Here is a 13,257-nt window from a genome sequence, read left to right as displayed (position 1 = left end):
ATATATATATATATATATATGGAGAAAGAGCATAAAAGCAAGCATGTACACATAGCATGGAAAGCATGTGGGGAAAAATTGAAATTTTAAAAATACTTTTAAGTTTGCTAGTTTACGTATAATCTTCAAGATAGTAAGAGGACAATGGAGACAATTCTGGGTGAAGATTTGAGACATCTGGGTTTATGTTTCTTTCCTGTTGCTTTCCTGTTTCTTTGTCAGGTCATTTCCCCTCTTGCAGATATGCAAAATGCTGGAGGTGTGGGGTGTATAGATGATGTGGTTGATCAAGTTCCTTCTAGCTCAAGAATTCTATGCATCTGCGAGTGATATTATATATCCTGAAATTATGTATTTATGTTGAACAGCTTTCTTACGAAGCCGGGACCGGTCACATCAAAAATTCTATAACATGATGACCAAAACACAAATGTTTATTCGCTTCATTGAGGAATGTTCTTTTGTCAGTGATAAAGATGCAAGCCTGGCATTTTTTGATGATTGTGTAGATAAAGTAAGTAACAATATGTCTGTAGTGCCCTAACTTATTTTGTGTGACTGCTGTAAATGTCATGAGTTATAGTTTCTGTTTATAGCTTTTAACAAAATCTTAATTCAGTTTTCATTGTTGACCACCTATAATGAAAGTTTTGGTGGCCTGCTAGAAATTATAGAGCACACCTTTTAGAAGTACCTTGCAGGATTTTACTAAATCATGAGTTTTATTTTAGCAATCAGATTTCTAACCTTTCCTGCCCATCTATAGACTAGGAATTTTTCCTAAGCCTATGGAGCTCCAACTTGAGCATCCTTAATTTTCACCTCTTCTTTTTGTCTGAGGTGGATTGTTACATGCTGAGAGGAGGTATAAAGCATAATAGACACTTCACCTGAATATTTCTACAATTGAGGAATTGGTAGCTTAAATTAATTCTACTATTTTAAGTCCATGTATGAAACCTTCCACTTCAGTCCTAATATCATTAGGTGGTACAGAGCAAGGTAGGTATCCATGCTGGAGAGAGAGGAGGTAGGGGAACGGTGGCCCAGAGAGAAGTGTCAAACCTGAATAGGGCAAGGAAGGAGGAGCCAGCCTAGCATTGGAGCCCATGCCAGGTGAGGAGAGCATCCATACAGAGGCATGGCCTAGCATGGAGAATCCAAGGAAAAGCAGGATAAAGAGGGTGTCCATGCTTGGGAGTAAATTGCTGCAGGGTGTCAGAACCTAAACAGGATGAGAACAGTATTCATACAGAGGTGAGGACAATATGGAGTGTCGAGTCTGAGCAGGGTGAGGAGAGTGTCCCCATGCGGGGTTGAGGGGGGTGGTGCACTGCAAATGGGATGTCAGAGTTTGATCTGGATGAGGGAGGTGCCAGCATGGTGGGGACAGGGTTTGGTCTGGAGGGGGTTGTCAAAGCCAAATTATGGTGAAGAAGTCATCTACATGGGGGAGAGGTTGTAGTGAAGATGGGAGAATGTTACATATGATGAAGATTGATCAAATAAGTAAATGCATTTAAGATAATGAAGTTTCTAACTGTCAGAGAAGAGATTTACAAATAAGCAGAGAAAACTAGAAAGAACCCTGTAGTGTTGGGATGGAATTGGAGGTTCTCCCTGATATAAAATGGCATGGATATTTGCATATAAACCTGAAATTAATTAACCTGTAATTTACAATTCCTCCTGTATATTTTAAATTATCTCCAGATTACTTATAATACTGAATACAATGTAAAAGCTATGTAAGTAGTTGTTATACTGTATTGTTTAGGGAATAATGACAAGAAAAAGAAGTGTCAGGCCAGCCACCAAAAAACAAAAACAAAAGGTCTGTACATGTTCAGTACAGATGGAGTGTTTTTTTCCTGAATATTTTCAAACCTCAATTCGTTGAATCTATGGATGTGGAACTCACAGATATGGAGAGCCGATTATATTATACAAACAGTAAATACACCTTTGAAGTATACAGTTTAATGAGTTTTGACAAATATATATTTTCATGTAATCATGACTCCAAAATATAGAACTTTTTTTTTTTTCGTGTCCGGCAATGGATCGCAACCCTCAGTGTCGTGCCCGTACTGGACCTGGACCGGCAACGGGATCGCAACCCTCAGTGTTGCTCCCACACCTCGCTCAGCCAGTGAGTGGGAACCGGTCTGTATGTGGGATCCGAACCCTCGGCGGGAGCGCAACCGCACTCCCAAGTGGCGCACTGTAGCAGTGTGCCTCCGGGCCGGCCAAAATATAGAACATTTTTATCACCCTAGAAAGAACATTGTTTTGGGGGAAGATTTATTTTCTTTTCTTTTTTTTCTTTAACATTTATTTCTACGTATTTGTGGGGTACAGTGTGTTGTTTTAATACATGCATATACTGCACAGTGATTCATTTAGGGTAGATAGAATAATTTTGTGGTTTGTTTTTTTTTTTAAGATGACCGGTAAGGGTATCTTAATCCTTGACTTGGTGTGGTCAACATCACGCTCTCCCAAGTGAGCTAACCGGCCATCCCGACATAGGGATCCAAACCTGTGGCCTTGGTGTTATCAGCACCACACTCTCCCAAGTGAGCCATGGGTCGGCCCTAGAATATCATTTTTTAAAATAGCTGAATAGTATTCCATTGTGTGTATGTATATATATATACAATTTTTTATCTATTCATCTATTGATGGGCATTTAAGTTGATTCCATCTCTTGGCTATTGTGAATAGTGCTGTGATGAACATGGGACTATTTTGATATATTGGGTGTCTTTTTGATATATTGATTTCATTTCCTGTGCATATATACTCAGTAGTGAGATAACTGGATCATAGAGTAGATCTGTTTTTAGTTCTCTGAGGAACCTGCAAACTGTTTTCCAAATAGCTGTACATTGCTGGTGGAAAGAGTTCCTTTTTTTCTACATCCTTGCCAGCATTTGTTATTTTTCGTCTTGATGATAACCATTCTAACTGGAATAAAATAATATCTCATTATGGTTTTAATTTGCATTTCCCCAATGATTAATGATGTTGAGCATGTTTTCATGTGCCTTTTGGCCATTTGTATGTATTCTTTTGAAAAATGTCTGTTCACGTACTTTGCCCATTTTTAATTGGGTTGTTTTTTTGCTGTTGGGTCATTAAAATTTCTTTCTTTTTTTTTTTTTTTTTTTTTTCCTTTTTGTCTTTTTTCGTGTCCGGCAACGGGATCGCAACCCTCAGTGCTGCACACGCACCTTGCTCAGCCAGTGAGCGGGAACCGGTCTGTATGTGGGATCCGAACCCTCGGCGGGAGCGCCGCCACACTCCCAAGCGGCGCACTGTAGCAGTGCGCCACCGGGCCGGCCACCTAAAATTTCTTATATATTATGGATATCAGTCCCTTGTCTGATGTGTGGTTGGCAAACACTTTCTTCCATTCTTTAGGTTGTCTATTCACTTTGTTGACAGTGTCCTTTACTGTGCAGAAGCTTTTTAGTTTCTTGTAGTCCCATTTATATACTTTTTGCTTTAGTTGCCTGTGCCTTTGTAGTTTCACTCAAAAAAGAGGTGACCACTCCAATTTCATGTATTTTTTCTCCTATTTTTTCATCTAGTAATTTCATAGTTTCAAGGTCTTAAATTTAGACCTTTGATCCATTTCGAGTTGATTTTTGTGTATGCTGAGAGATAGGGGTCTAGGTTCAATCTTCTGCATGTCAGTATCCCAACACCACTTGTTGAAGAAGCTGTCCTTTCCCTATTGTATTTTTTTTGGCACCTTTGTCGAAAATCAGTTGGCTGTAAGTGCATGGGTTTATTATGTGCCTGTTTATTCTATTCCATCCATCAATTTCTCTGTTTTTATGCCAGTACCATGCTGTTTTGGTTACCATAGCTTTATAATATATTTTGAAGTCATGAAGCGTGATGCCTCCAACTTTGTTCTTTTTGTTCAAGATTGCTTTCACTGTATGGGATCTTTTGTGGTTCCATACAAGTTTTAAGATCATTTTTCTATTTTTGTAAAAAATTGTCATTGGTATTTTGATAGGGATTTTGATAGGATGGTTGAATATGTAGATTGCTTTGGGTAATATGGATGTTTTGATGATGTTATTCTTCTGACCCATGAACACGGGATATCTTTCCTTTATTTATGTTCTCTTCAATTTTTTTCATCATAGTTTTATAGTTTTCTTTGTAGAGGTCCTTCACCACCTCTGTTAAACTTACTCCTAGGTATTTCATTTTTTTTTGGTAGCTAATGTGAATGGGATTACTTTCTTGATTTCTTCTTCGGCTGTTTTGTTGTTGACGTGTAGGAAGACTATTGATTTTTGTGTGGTGTTTTTTATCTTGCCACTTTACTGAATTAATTTATTACTTCCAGTGATTTTTTTTGGTGGAATCTTTAGGGTTTTCTATGTATAGAATTATGTCATCTGCAAATAGCAATAATTTGACTTCCTCCTTTCCAATTTGAATGCCCTTTATTGCTTTCTCTTGCCATATTGCACAGATTAGAACTTCTAATACTAAGTTGAGTAAGAGTGGGGAAAGTGGGCATCTTTGTCTTGTTCCAGTTCTTAGAAGAAAAGCCTCCAATTTTTGTCCATTCAGTATGATATTAGCTGTGGGTTTGTTGTATGTGGTCTTTATTGTGTTGTGGTACATTCCTTCTGTACCTAATTTGTGGGGAGTTTTTATCATGAAGGGGTGTTGGATTTTATCAAATGCTTTTTATGTATCTATTGAAACAATCATATGGGTTTTTTTTTTTTCCTTCATTCTGTTGATGTGATGTATCACATTTATAGATTTGCATATGTTGAACCATCATTGCATCCCTGGGATGAATCCCACTTGATGATGGTGTATGACCTTTTTAATGTGTTGCTGGATTCTGTTTGCTAGTATTTTGTGGAGGATCTTCATGTCTGTGTTCATGAGGGCTATTGGTCTGTAGTTTTCTTTTCTTGTGTTTTTTCTGGTTTTCTTATGAGGGTAAGGCTGGTCTCGTAGGATGAGTTTGGAAGTGTTCCCTTCTCTTCAGTTTTTTTGGAAGAGTTTGAGAAGAGTTGGTATTATTTCTTCTTCGAATGTTTGGTAGAATTTGTCAGTAAAGCCACCTAGTCCTGAGGTTTTCTTTGTTGAAAGACCTTTTATTACTGCTTCAATCTCATTACTCATTGTTGATCCGTTTAAGTTTTCTATTTCTTCATGATTCAACTTTGGTAAGTTGTATGTGTCCAGGAATTTATCCATTTCTTCTAGGTTTTCCGGTTTGTTTGCATATAGTTATTCGTAGTAGTCTCTTATGATCCTTTGGATTTCTGTGGTATCAGTTGGAATGTCCCCTTTTCATTTCTGATTTTATTTATTTGAGTCTTCTTTCTTTTTTTCTTCATCAGACTAAAGGTTTATTGATTCTTTCTTTTTGAAAAACAAACTCTTTGTTTCATTGATCGTTTGTATTTTTTTAATCTCTAATTCATTTATTTCTGCTTTGATCTTTGTTATTTCTCTCCTACTGATTTAGAGTTTAGTTTGTTCTTGCTTTTCTAGCTCCTTGAGGTGAAATGTTAGGTTGTTTATTTGGAGTCTTCTTTTTTGATATAGGCATTTATTGCTACAGACTTCCTTCTTTTTTTTTTTTTTTTTTCGTTTTCCTTTTTGTCTTTTTTACTGACCAGTAACGGGATTGCAGCCCTCGGTGTCGCACCCACACCGCGCTCAGCCAGTGAGCGGGAACCCGTCTCCACATGGGATCCGAACCCTCAGCGGGAGCGCCACTACACTCCCAAGCGGCGCACTCTCCAGTGCGCCACCGGGCCGGCCCAAAATATTCTTTTTTTTTTTTTTTTTTTGTCGTCTTTTTTCATGACCGGTAAGGGGATCACAACCCTTGGTGTGGTGTTGGCCACACCGCGCTCAACCAGTGAGTGCACCAGCCAGTCCTATATAGGATCCGAACCCGTGGTGGGAGCGTCGCTGCGCTCCCAGCGCCGCACTCTCCCAAGTGCGCCACCAGACTTCCTTCTTCAAATTGCTTTCACCGTATCCCATAGGTTCTGGTATGTTGTGTTTTCATTTTTATTTGTTTCCTGAAAATTTTTAATTTCCTTCTTGATTTCTTCTTTGATTCATTCGTTGTTTAGAAGCATGTTATTTAATTTCCATGTCTTTGTATGGTTTCTAAGTGTCCCTTTTGTTGTTGATTTCTAGTTTTATTCCATTGTGGTCTGATCAGGTAGTTGATATGATTTTGATTTTTTAAAATTTGTTGAGACTTGTTTCATTTCCCAACATATGACCTATTCTAGAGAATGTTCCATGTGCTGCTGAGAAGAATGTGTATTCTGCAACTGTTGAATGAAATATTCTATAAATGTCCATTAGGTCAATTTGGCTTATGTAGAGATTAATTTTGATGTTTCCTGGTTAATTTTCTGTCTTGATGATCTGTCCTCTGTTGAAAGTGGGGTATTAAAGTCCCCCACTATTAATGTATTGGGGTCAATCTCTTCCATTAGGCCCAAAAGTAATTGCTTTATATAACTGGGTGCTCTGGAGTTGGGTGCATATATACTTAGAATTGTTATATCCTCTTGTTGAATTGATCCCTTTATCATTCTATGACTTTCCTTATCTTTTTTTTTTTTTAACCTTCCTTGGCTTGAAGTCTTTTTTATCTGATATAAGTATAGCTACTTCTGCTTTTTTTGTTTGTTTGTTTCCATTTGCATGAAATATCTTTTTCCATCTCTTCACTTTCAGCTGGTGTGTGTCTTTATTGGTTAAGTGAGTTTCTTGCAGGCAGCATATTGTTAGTTCTTGGGTTTTTGGGGGGGTTTTTTTTAGTTCTTGTTTTATAATCCATTCAGCCACTCTGTCATTTAGTTGTGGCATTTAATCCATTTATATCTAGGGATCTAGGATTATTATTGATATATAGAAATTCATTACTGCCATTTTGCTTTTTAAAAAATTTTTCTGGTTATTTTGTGGATCGTTTTTTCTGGTCCTACTGTCTTTGTGGTTGAGTGGTTTCCTCTAGCTTTACATCTTGCTTTCTTACTATTTATTTTTAGTATGTCTCTTCTAAGTTTTTGTGTTATGGTTACCATGAGGTTTTCAAAAAACATGTTATAGTTATAACAAATTGTTTTAGACTAATAACAACTTAACTTTGATATCTAAGAAAAAAGAAAAAACTGTAGCCAACTCAGTGGCTTTGGCATCATCCCCCCACTTTTTGTTTCAAGCTACATCTTTTAATATTGCCTTTTGCTTATATAGTTTTTGTATGTGTTAGTGTCTTGTTAGGTTTGTCTTTTAGTCTTCTTAGTAAGGATGTGTGCAGTTTATTCACTATCCTTATGACACTGGAGGTTTTTATTAATTGGTTATGAATATTCATGAGATACAAAGCTGATCATCACCTCTCTGGCCCAAGATGTGAAGGCCAGACTCATGCTGGCAGCATATCCATTACCACAAATAGCATTTGTACCCCATGTCCCTCACCCAATTAACCCCAACCTCTCTCCCCCTCCCCCTTTCCCACCCACTCCATTTTGTAGTGTAAAGAATGCTCTCTCCCTCTGCAAGTCTAACGCACCATTGTGGTCTTTCTTTCCTTCCTTCTTTCTTTCTCAGCTCCCACATATGAGTGAGTACATGCAGTATTTATCCCTCTGTGCTTTGCTTATTTCACGCAAAATCAGTTTCTCCAGGCTCATCCATGTTGTTGCAAATGGGAGAATTTCGTTCTTTTTTATGGCAGAGTAGTATTCCATGGTGTATATATACCATAGTTTCCTTATCTAGTCATCCGTCAATGGACATTTAGGTCCGTCGATGTTCACAGACAACCTCAGACATTGGAGTATTCTGAAATTGTCTGTGTACTTACTTTACTAATGAGTTATGTACCTCAGGTGTTTTCTTGCTGCTCCTTAGTGTTGTCTCCTTTCAGATTGATGAACTCCCTTTAGCATTTCTTGTAATGCGGGTCTAGTGTTGATGAATTCCCTTACTTTTCATTTGTCTGGGAAAGACTTTATTTCTCCTTCGTATTTGAAGGTTAGTTTTGCTGGGTACAGAATTCTTGGCTAATGGTCTTTTGCCTTCAGCAGTCTGAATATAGCATTTCATTCTCTTCTTGCCTACAAGGTTTCTACTGAGAACTCTGCTGAGAGACATATTGGGGCTCTGTTGAATGTTATGTGTTTATTTTCTCTTGCTGCTTTCAGTATTCCGTCTTTGGTTTTTAATAATTTGATAATGATGTGCCTTGGGGTGTTTTTCCTTGGATTGGATTTGACTGGCAACCTCTGGGCTTCCTTATACCTGGATGTTGTCATCTTTCTCCATCCATACTTGAGAAATTTTCAGCCATTATTTTCTTGAATATGCTTTCTGCATTTCTTCCTTTTTCCTCTTCTTTCGGTAGGCCAGTTATGTGGAGGTTATTTTGCTAGAGGTCCCATATTTGCTGTATCTCTGTTTCATTTTTTCTTATTCTTTTTTCTTTTTGCTTGCTATTGGAGCTTTCTATTGAATTTTTCAATCCAGATAATATATTCTTTATTTCTAGAATTTCTTTTTTTTTTTTTTTTTTTTTGTCCTTTTTTTTTTTGAGACCGGCCACACCGTGCTCAGCCAGTGAGCACTGTGAGCGCACCGGTCATCCCTATATAGGATCTGAACCCGCGGGGGGAGCACTGCTGCGCTCCCAGCGCCGCACTCGCCCGAGTGCGCCATGGGCTCGGCCCTATTTCTAGAATTTCTATTTGTTTTTTTTTTTTTTTTTCACCGATTCTATTACTTTGTTGAGTTTCTCTTTCTGCTCCTGAATTATTTTCCAGATATCATTTAATTTTCTGTCTGTATTTTCTTGTGACTTCCTGAACATCCTTAAGAGGGTTATTCTGAATTCTCTGTCAGACATTTCATGGATCTGCTGTTCTGCATCCATTGCCGGTGCTTTTTTGTTTCATTTGGTGGCAACAAAGCTCTCTGTTCTTTCTCAATCTTTGTGTCTTTAAGTTGATGCCTGGGCATTTGAGGAGACTGCTATTTGCTGTTCATTCTCTGGGGAAGGCTTTTTGTGAGGATCATCAATCACTTCCGGGTCAGGGCTGTATGGAAATTCTGGCCTGGGACAGGGTCTTTCGGACTAAAACACCTATTAAGAAAACTATAACTTTCTCCTTTGATATGTTCATGTGCTATAAATAGCTTTCTTAATATTCAACATTTCTTCACTCCCAGAGAAGGAAGTATCTAATCATGATCAACTCTTTTTTTTTTTTTTTTTTCCCCTTTTTGTCTTTTTTCTTGACCGGCAACGGATCGCAACCCTCAGTGTCACGCCCGGACCGGACCGGGACCGGCTATGGGATCGCAACCCTCGGTGTTGCTCCCGCACCTCGCTCAGCCAGTGAGCGGGAACCGGTCTGTATGTGGGATCCGAACCCTCGGCGGGAGCGCCTCCGCGCTTCCCAAGCGGCGCACTATAGCAGTGCACCACCGGGCCGGCCCGAGCCCCCTGCAGTTCTGTTGCCCTGGGTGATTTCCACTGAGAACATCTGCCCACGCTGTGCCCAATGTTCCCCTGTTGGGCCAGCCTTTTTCCTGCACTCCAACTGCTTCCTGTGGGGCAGGCCATGAAGGCATCCCTCAGGAAACTCACCAGCCTCTGTGCAACTCTTTGTCTCCAGTTGGTCATGGCCACTTGCTCCTTTGCAGGCCTGGGGGAATCCTGCCAGTGGTCTTTATGGCCTGTGGTCTGGTATGGTATGCCCTTAAGCCCTCCTATCCCCTGCATACTCCAAGTGGTTTATGCAAATGGTTCTGTAGCTTTTTCCCGGCTTCCGTCCATGTGTAACAGCTAATCCCTGCCTCTGTACCAGGCTGTCTCAGAACAATAGGCACTGTCCTTACACCCTCTCACCATTGCCTCTCATGCCTTCACTAACTCTGTGGGTCTCTCCTCCTCTTCCCTCAGCTCCAACAGTTCCAGGGTGGCAGTCTTTGCTTTTTAGTAGTTGTAAATTTGTTACTTGTGGGAGGGTGAGACAGTAGGAATTGTCTATTCTGCCATCTTGATGACATTGTAATTGGAAGATTTATTTTCTACTTACAAATACACTTCTATAACCCTGTCTTTTTGTAAGTTGAGTTCTGCCTGTACAAAGCTTTCAAATCCTGTTTATCTTGAGGAGATAACGTCATAGCTCCTTGACAGTTTTGTCTTCCATTACAGCATTGTACCGAGAAGTTGTTTTTCAATATTTTAACCAAATTTTAAGGTTTGTCTTATTTGTTTTCTGTAAAATTAAAAAATATTGGCGATAAATAGAAAAGTTTGCTTAAGAAATAATTTCTCTGGGCTGTCCAGTTAGCTCAGTTGGTTCGAGCACAGCCTTGTAACACCAAGGTCAAGGGTTCAGACCCACTACCGGCCAGCTGCCAAAATAAAAATAATAATAATTTCTCTAAATCCTTTTTTAAAGGTATAATTGTGTTGGTTTCTTTGTCTACAAAGATGATGTTTCTGACTAGCATTATGCACTTTGAATGTTTTTCTTATATGGTGCTGGGCTTCCACTGGGCATACAAATGTACTCACTGAGTTTCCCTTATAAACAGTGGCATACAGTTGTGTAATAGTTGTTCCCTGTGCCAAGTTAACTGAATCATAAGGGTCCAAATTAGTGACCTGGGTTTTGCTAATAGCATGCTTTAGCAATAGCTAAGGCAATAGCAATAACTATTAGCAATAGCTTTAGCCAATAAATTTACTAATTCACATGGGAACACTGAATTCGTTGTAGGAATTCAATTAACAGTGCAGAAGAGAAAAATCTTATATTGTTTCCTTTTATTTTTAAGTCATTTTATGTGTCTAGTTCACAAGTTTGTCTTTCATCTAAGAACTCGTATTGTCACATGGTTTAAAGAAATATTCATTAATACTGTATGACATACAAGACTTGTAATTTTACTAGGCACCCAGAATATCATGTCCTAAGAATTATATATTAGTACTGATAATTAATACATTATGTCATTGAAGATTTTTCTGTAGGTCACCTGTTTATGTGAGGACAGTCAGTGCAGGAGATAATTAGAATAATTGCTTAAAGAATATAAATTCTGAGAAGTCTTGAAAAAGAAAATTTTATTAAATGTATAATCTCTCTTTCTTGGTAGACTCTTTTCCTAAAATGTTATTTACCTACCTAAAGTCCAGATCCAACAAAAGATCACTTATATATAATGGATTAACATTATATTTAAAGATTTTAATGACTAGTTAGAAAATCAGAACTGAAAATTAACACACTAAAACATTGTTACCTGTATTTGCTTTATTGTAATTCAAGGGACTCTTTTTATTAGTGAAAATAAAGTATCACAAGATCCAAAATATATCTTAATAAGTTTCATTATATAGTTAGAGCAAGGGTTAATTGTATTCCTGGTATTATTAAGAATTCCTTGAAGTATAAATAATTATACAATGTGATTACTGCCTTTCGTGTTTAGTACCACAATATGTGCACTCAGCAGCACAAAAAGTCACTGCTCACTTTTAATCTGTAAATGTTTTCTTTTTTTTTTTCCTTTTTGTCTTTTTTCGTGTCCGGCAATGGATCGCAACCCTCAGTGTTGTGCCCGTACCGGACCAGGACCGGCAACGGGATCGCAACCTTCGGTGCTGCGCCCGCACCTCGCTCAGCCAGTGAGCGGGAACCGGTCTGTATGTGGGATCTGAACCCTCGGCGGGAGCGCCACTGCACTCCCAAGCGGCGCACTGTAGCAGTGCGCCACCGGGCCGGCCCGTGTAAATGTTTTCTGAATATCAATAATACTTTAAAAATAGTTATTTATGGGCCGGCCCGGTGGCACACTGGAGAGTGCGCCGCTTGGGAGCGCGGCGGCGCTCCCGCTGAGGGTTCGGATCCCATGTGGAGACTGGTTCCCGCTCACTGGCTGAGCGCGGTGCAGGTGCAACGCCGACTGGTTCCCGCTCACTGGCTGAGCGCGGTGCGGGTGCAACGCCGAGGGTTGCGGTCCCGTTGCTGGTCCCCGGTATGGGCACGACACTGAGGGTTGCGATCCCGTTACCGGTCAGTAAAAAAGAGACAAAAAGGAAAAAAAAAAAAAAAAAAGTTATTTATGTGGGGGTTATTTTTTAGTTGAGCTTCAGTTTTTAAGTGGACAAATCCTCGTACATCTGGCAGTTTAGTTATGGAAAATAAGTAATATTAGATATGAATTTTCACTAAGCCAATCCATGACTAAGATTGAACAGAAATTAGACATGTTTCTTTTTTGTTAAAACATTTGACTGACTTAAAAAAGCTGGAGTGAGTAATGCTGAATAGAAATAAGAAAAATAATATATGAGAATTATTTGAGTTTCATTTATGACTAATTTAAGAACCACATGTTCTTGTTCTTCATATGATTATATTTTAAATCCTTACAATCTGTTCCTGTAGGATGGTGCTTAACTAAGGGCAGTTTTGTGTAACAAATAGTCTGGTAAATTTTTTTCTTGGTTTCCCAAGCATCAGTTTGCAGTGTTTTTTGAGCAAATTAATGTCTTGTGGAAAAATATAAGAATATGAAAATTATTTTAATTTTATCCTGCCGTGGGTGTTGGATTTCTTTTCCTCTCCATAGAGACAGATGTCACTGTGTTTTCCAAAAGACAGAGATGTCCAACTGATAAATATAGGATTTATTGCGTGGCTATTTTTGTAATGTTGAAATGAGATTTTATTGGTATACGAGTAAAGGGAAATATCTTTTACCAAGGTATTGAATCTACAATGCAAACTTTTAATATTTTAATTGACTTTAAAATACTGAGAACTAGAGCAATGGTCCTGGATCCTAGGCTTTTTCCATGAGAACAAAATGACTGGAGAATGGAAAATATATAGGTCTGGAGAGAGAGAAGCTGTTAAAAAAGAGGGAGAGGGCCAGCCCGGTGGCGCACTCGGTAGAGTGCGGCGCTTGGGGGCACGGCGGCGCTCCTGCTGAGGGTTCGGATCCCATATAGAGACTGGTCCGCAGTGAGCGTGGTGCAGGCGCGACACCGAGGGTTGCGATCCCATTGCCGGTCGCGGTATGGGCGTGACACCGAGGGTTGCGATCCCGTTACAGGTCACGAAAAAAGACAAAAAGGGGGGGAAAAAAAAAGAGGGAGTAACTGTTAAATAAATAAATAAAAATTTTAAAACCCCTGATGCTCAT

The 13,257-nt window shown here is 39.0% G+C and overlaps 1 protein-coding gene across 1 annotated transcript in view; it reads left to right on the top strand.

Moving 5' to 3' along the window:
- DENND4A (DENN/MADD domain containing 4A) overlaps positions 1–13,257 on the top strand; it is a 94,383-nt gene that overhangs the window by 30,287 nt on the left and 50,839 nt on the right. Inside the window, exon 10 of the mRNA XM_008575373.1 lies at positions 369–514. Within this exon, the coding sequence (XP_008573595.1) occupies positions 369–514 (146 nt within the window). The remainder of the gene's footprint in view (positions 1–368; positions 515–13,257) is intronic.

Source organism: Galeopterus variegatus, unplaced genomic scaffold (genome assembly GCF_000696425.1).
Source record: "Galeopterus variegatus unplaced genomic scaffold, G_variegatus-3.0.2 Scaffold1178, whole genome shotgun sequence".
In the NCBI taxonomy this organism is placed as follows: Eukaryota; Metazoa; Chordata; class Mammalia; order Dermoptera; family Cynocephalidae; genus Galeopterus; species Galeopterus variegatus.
Note: the sequence above shows the minus strand (reverse complement) of the source record. Positions and strands in the feature narration are given on the sequence as shown.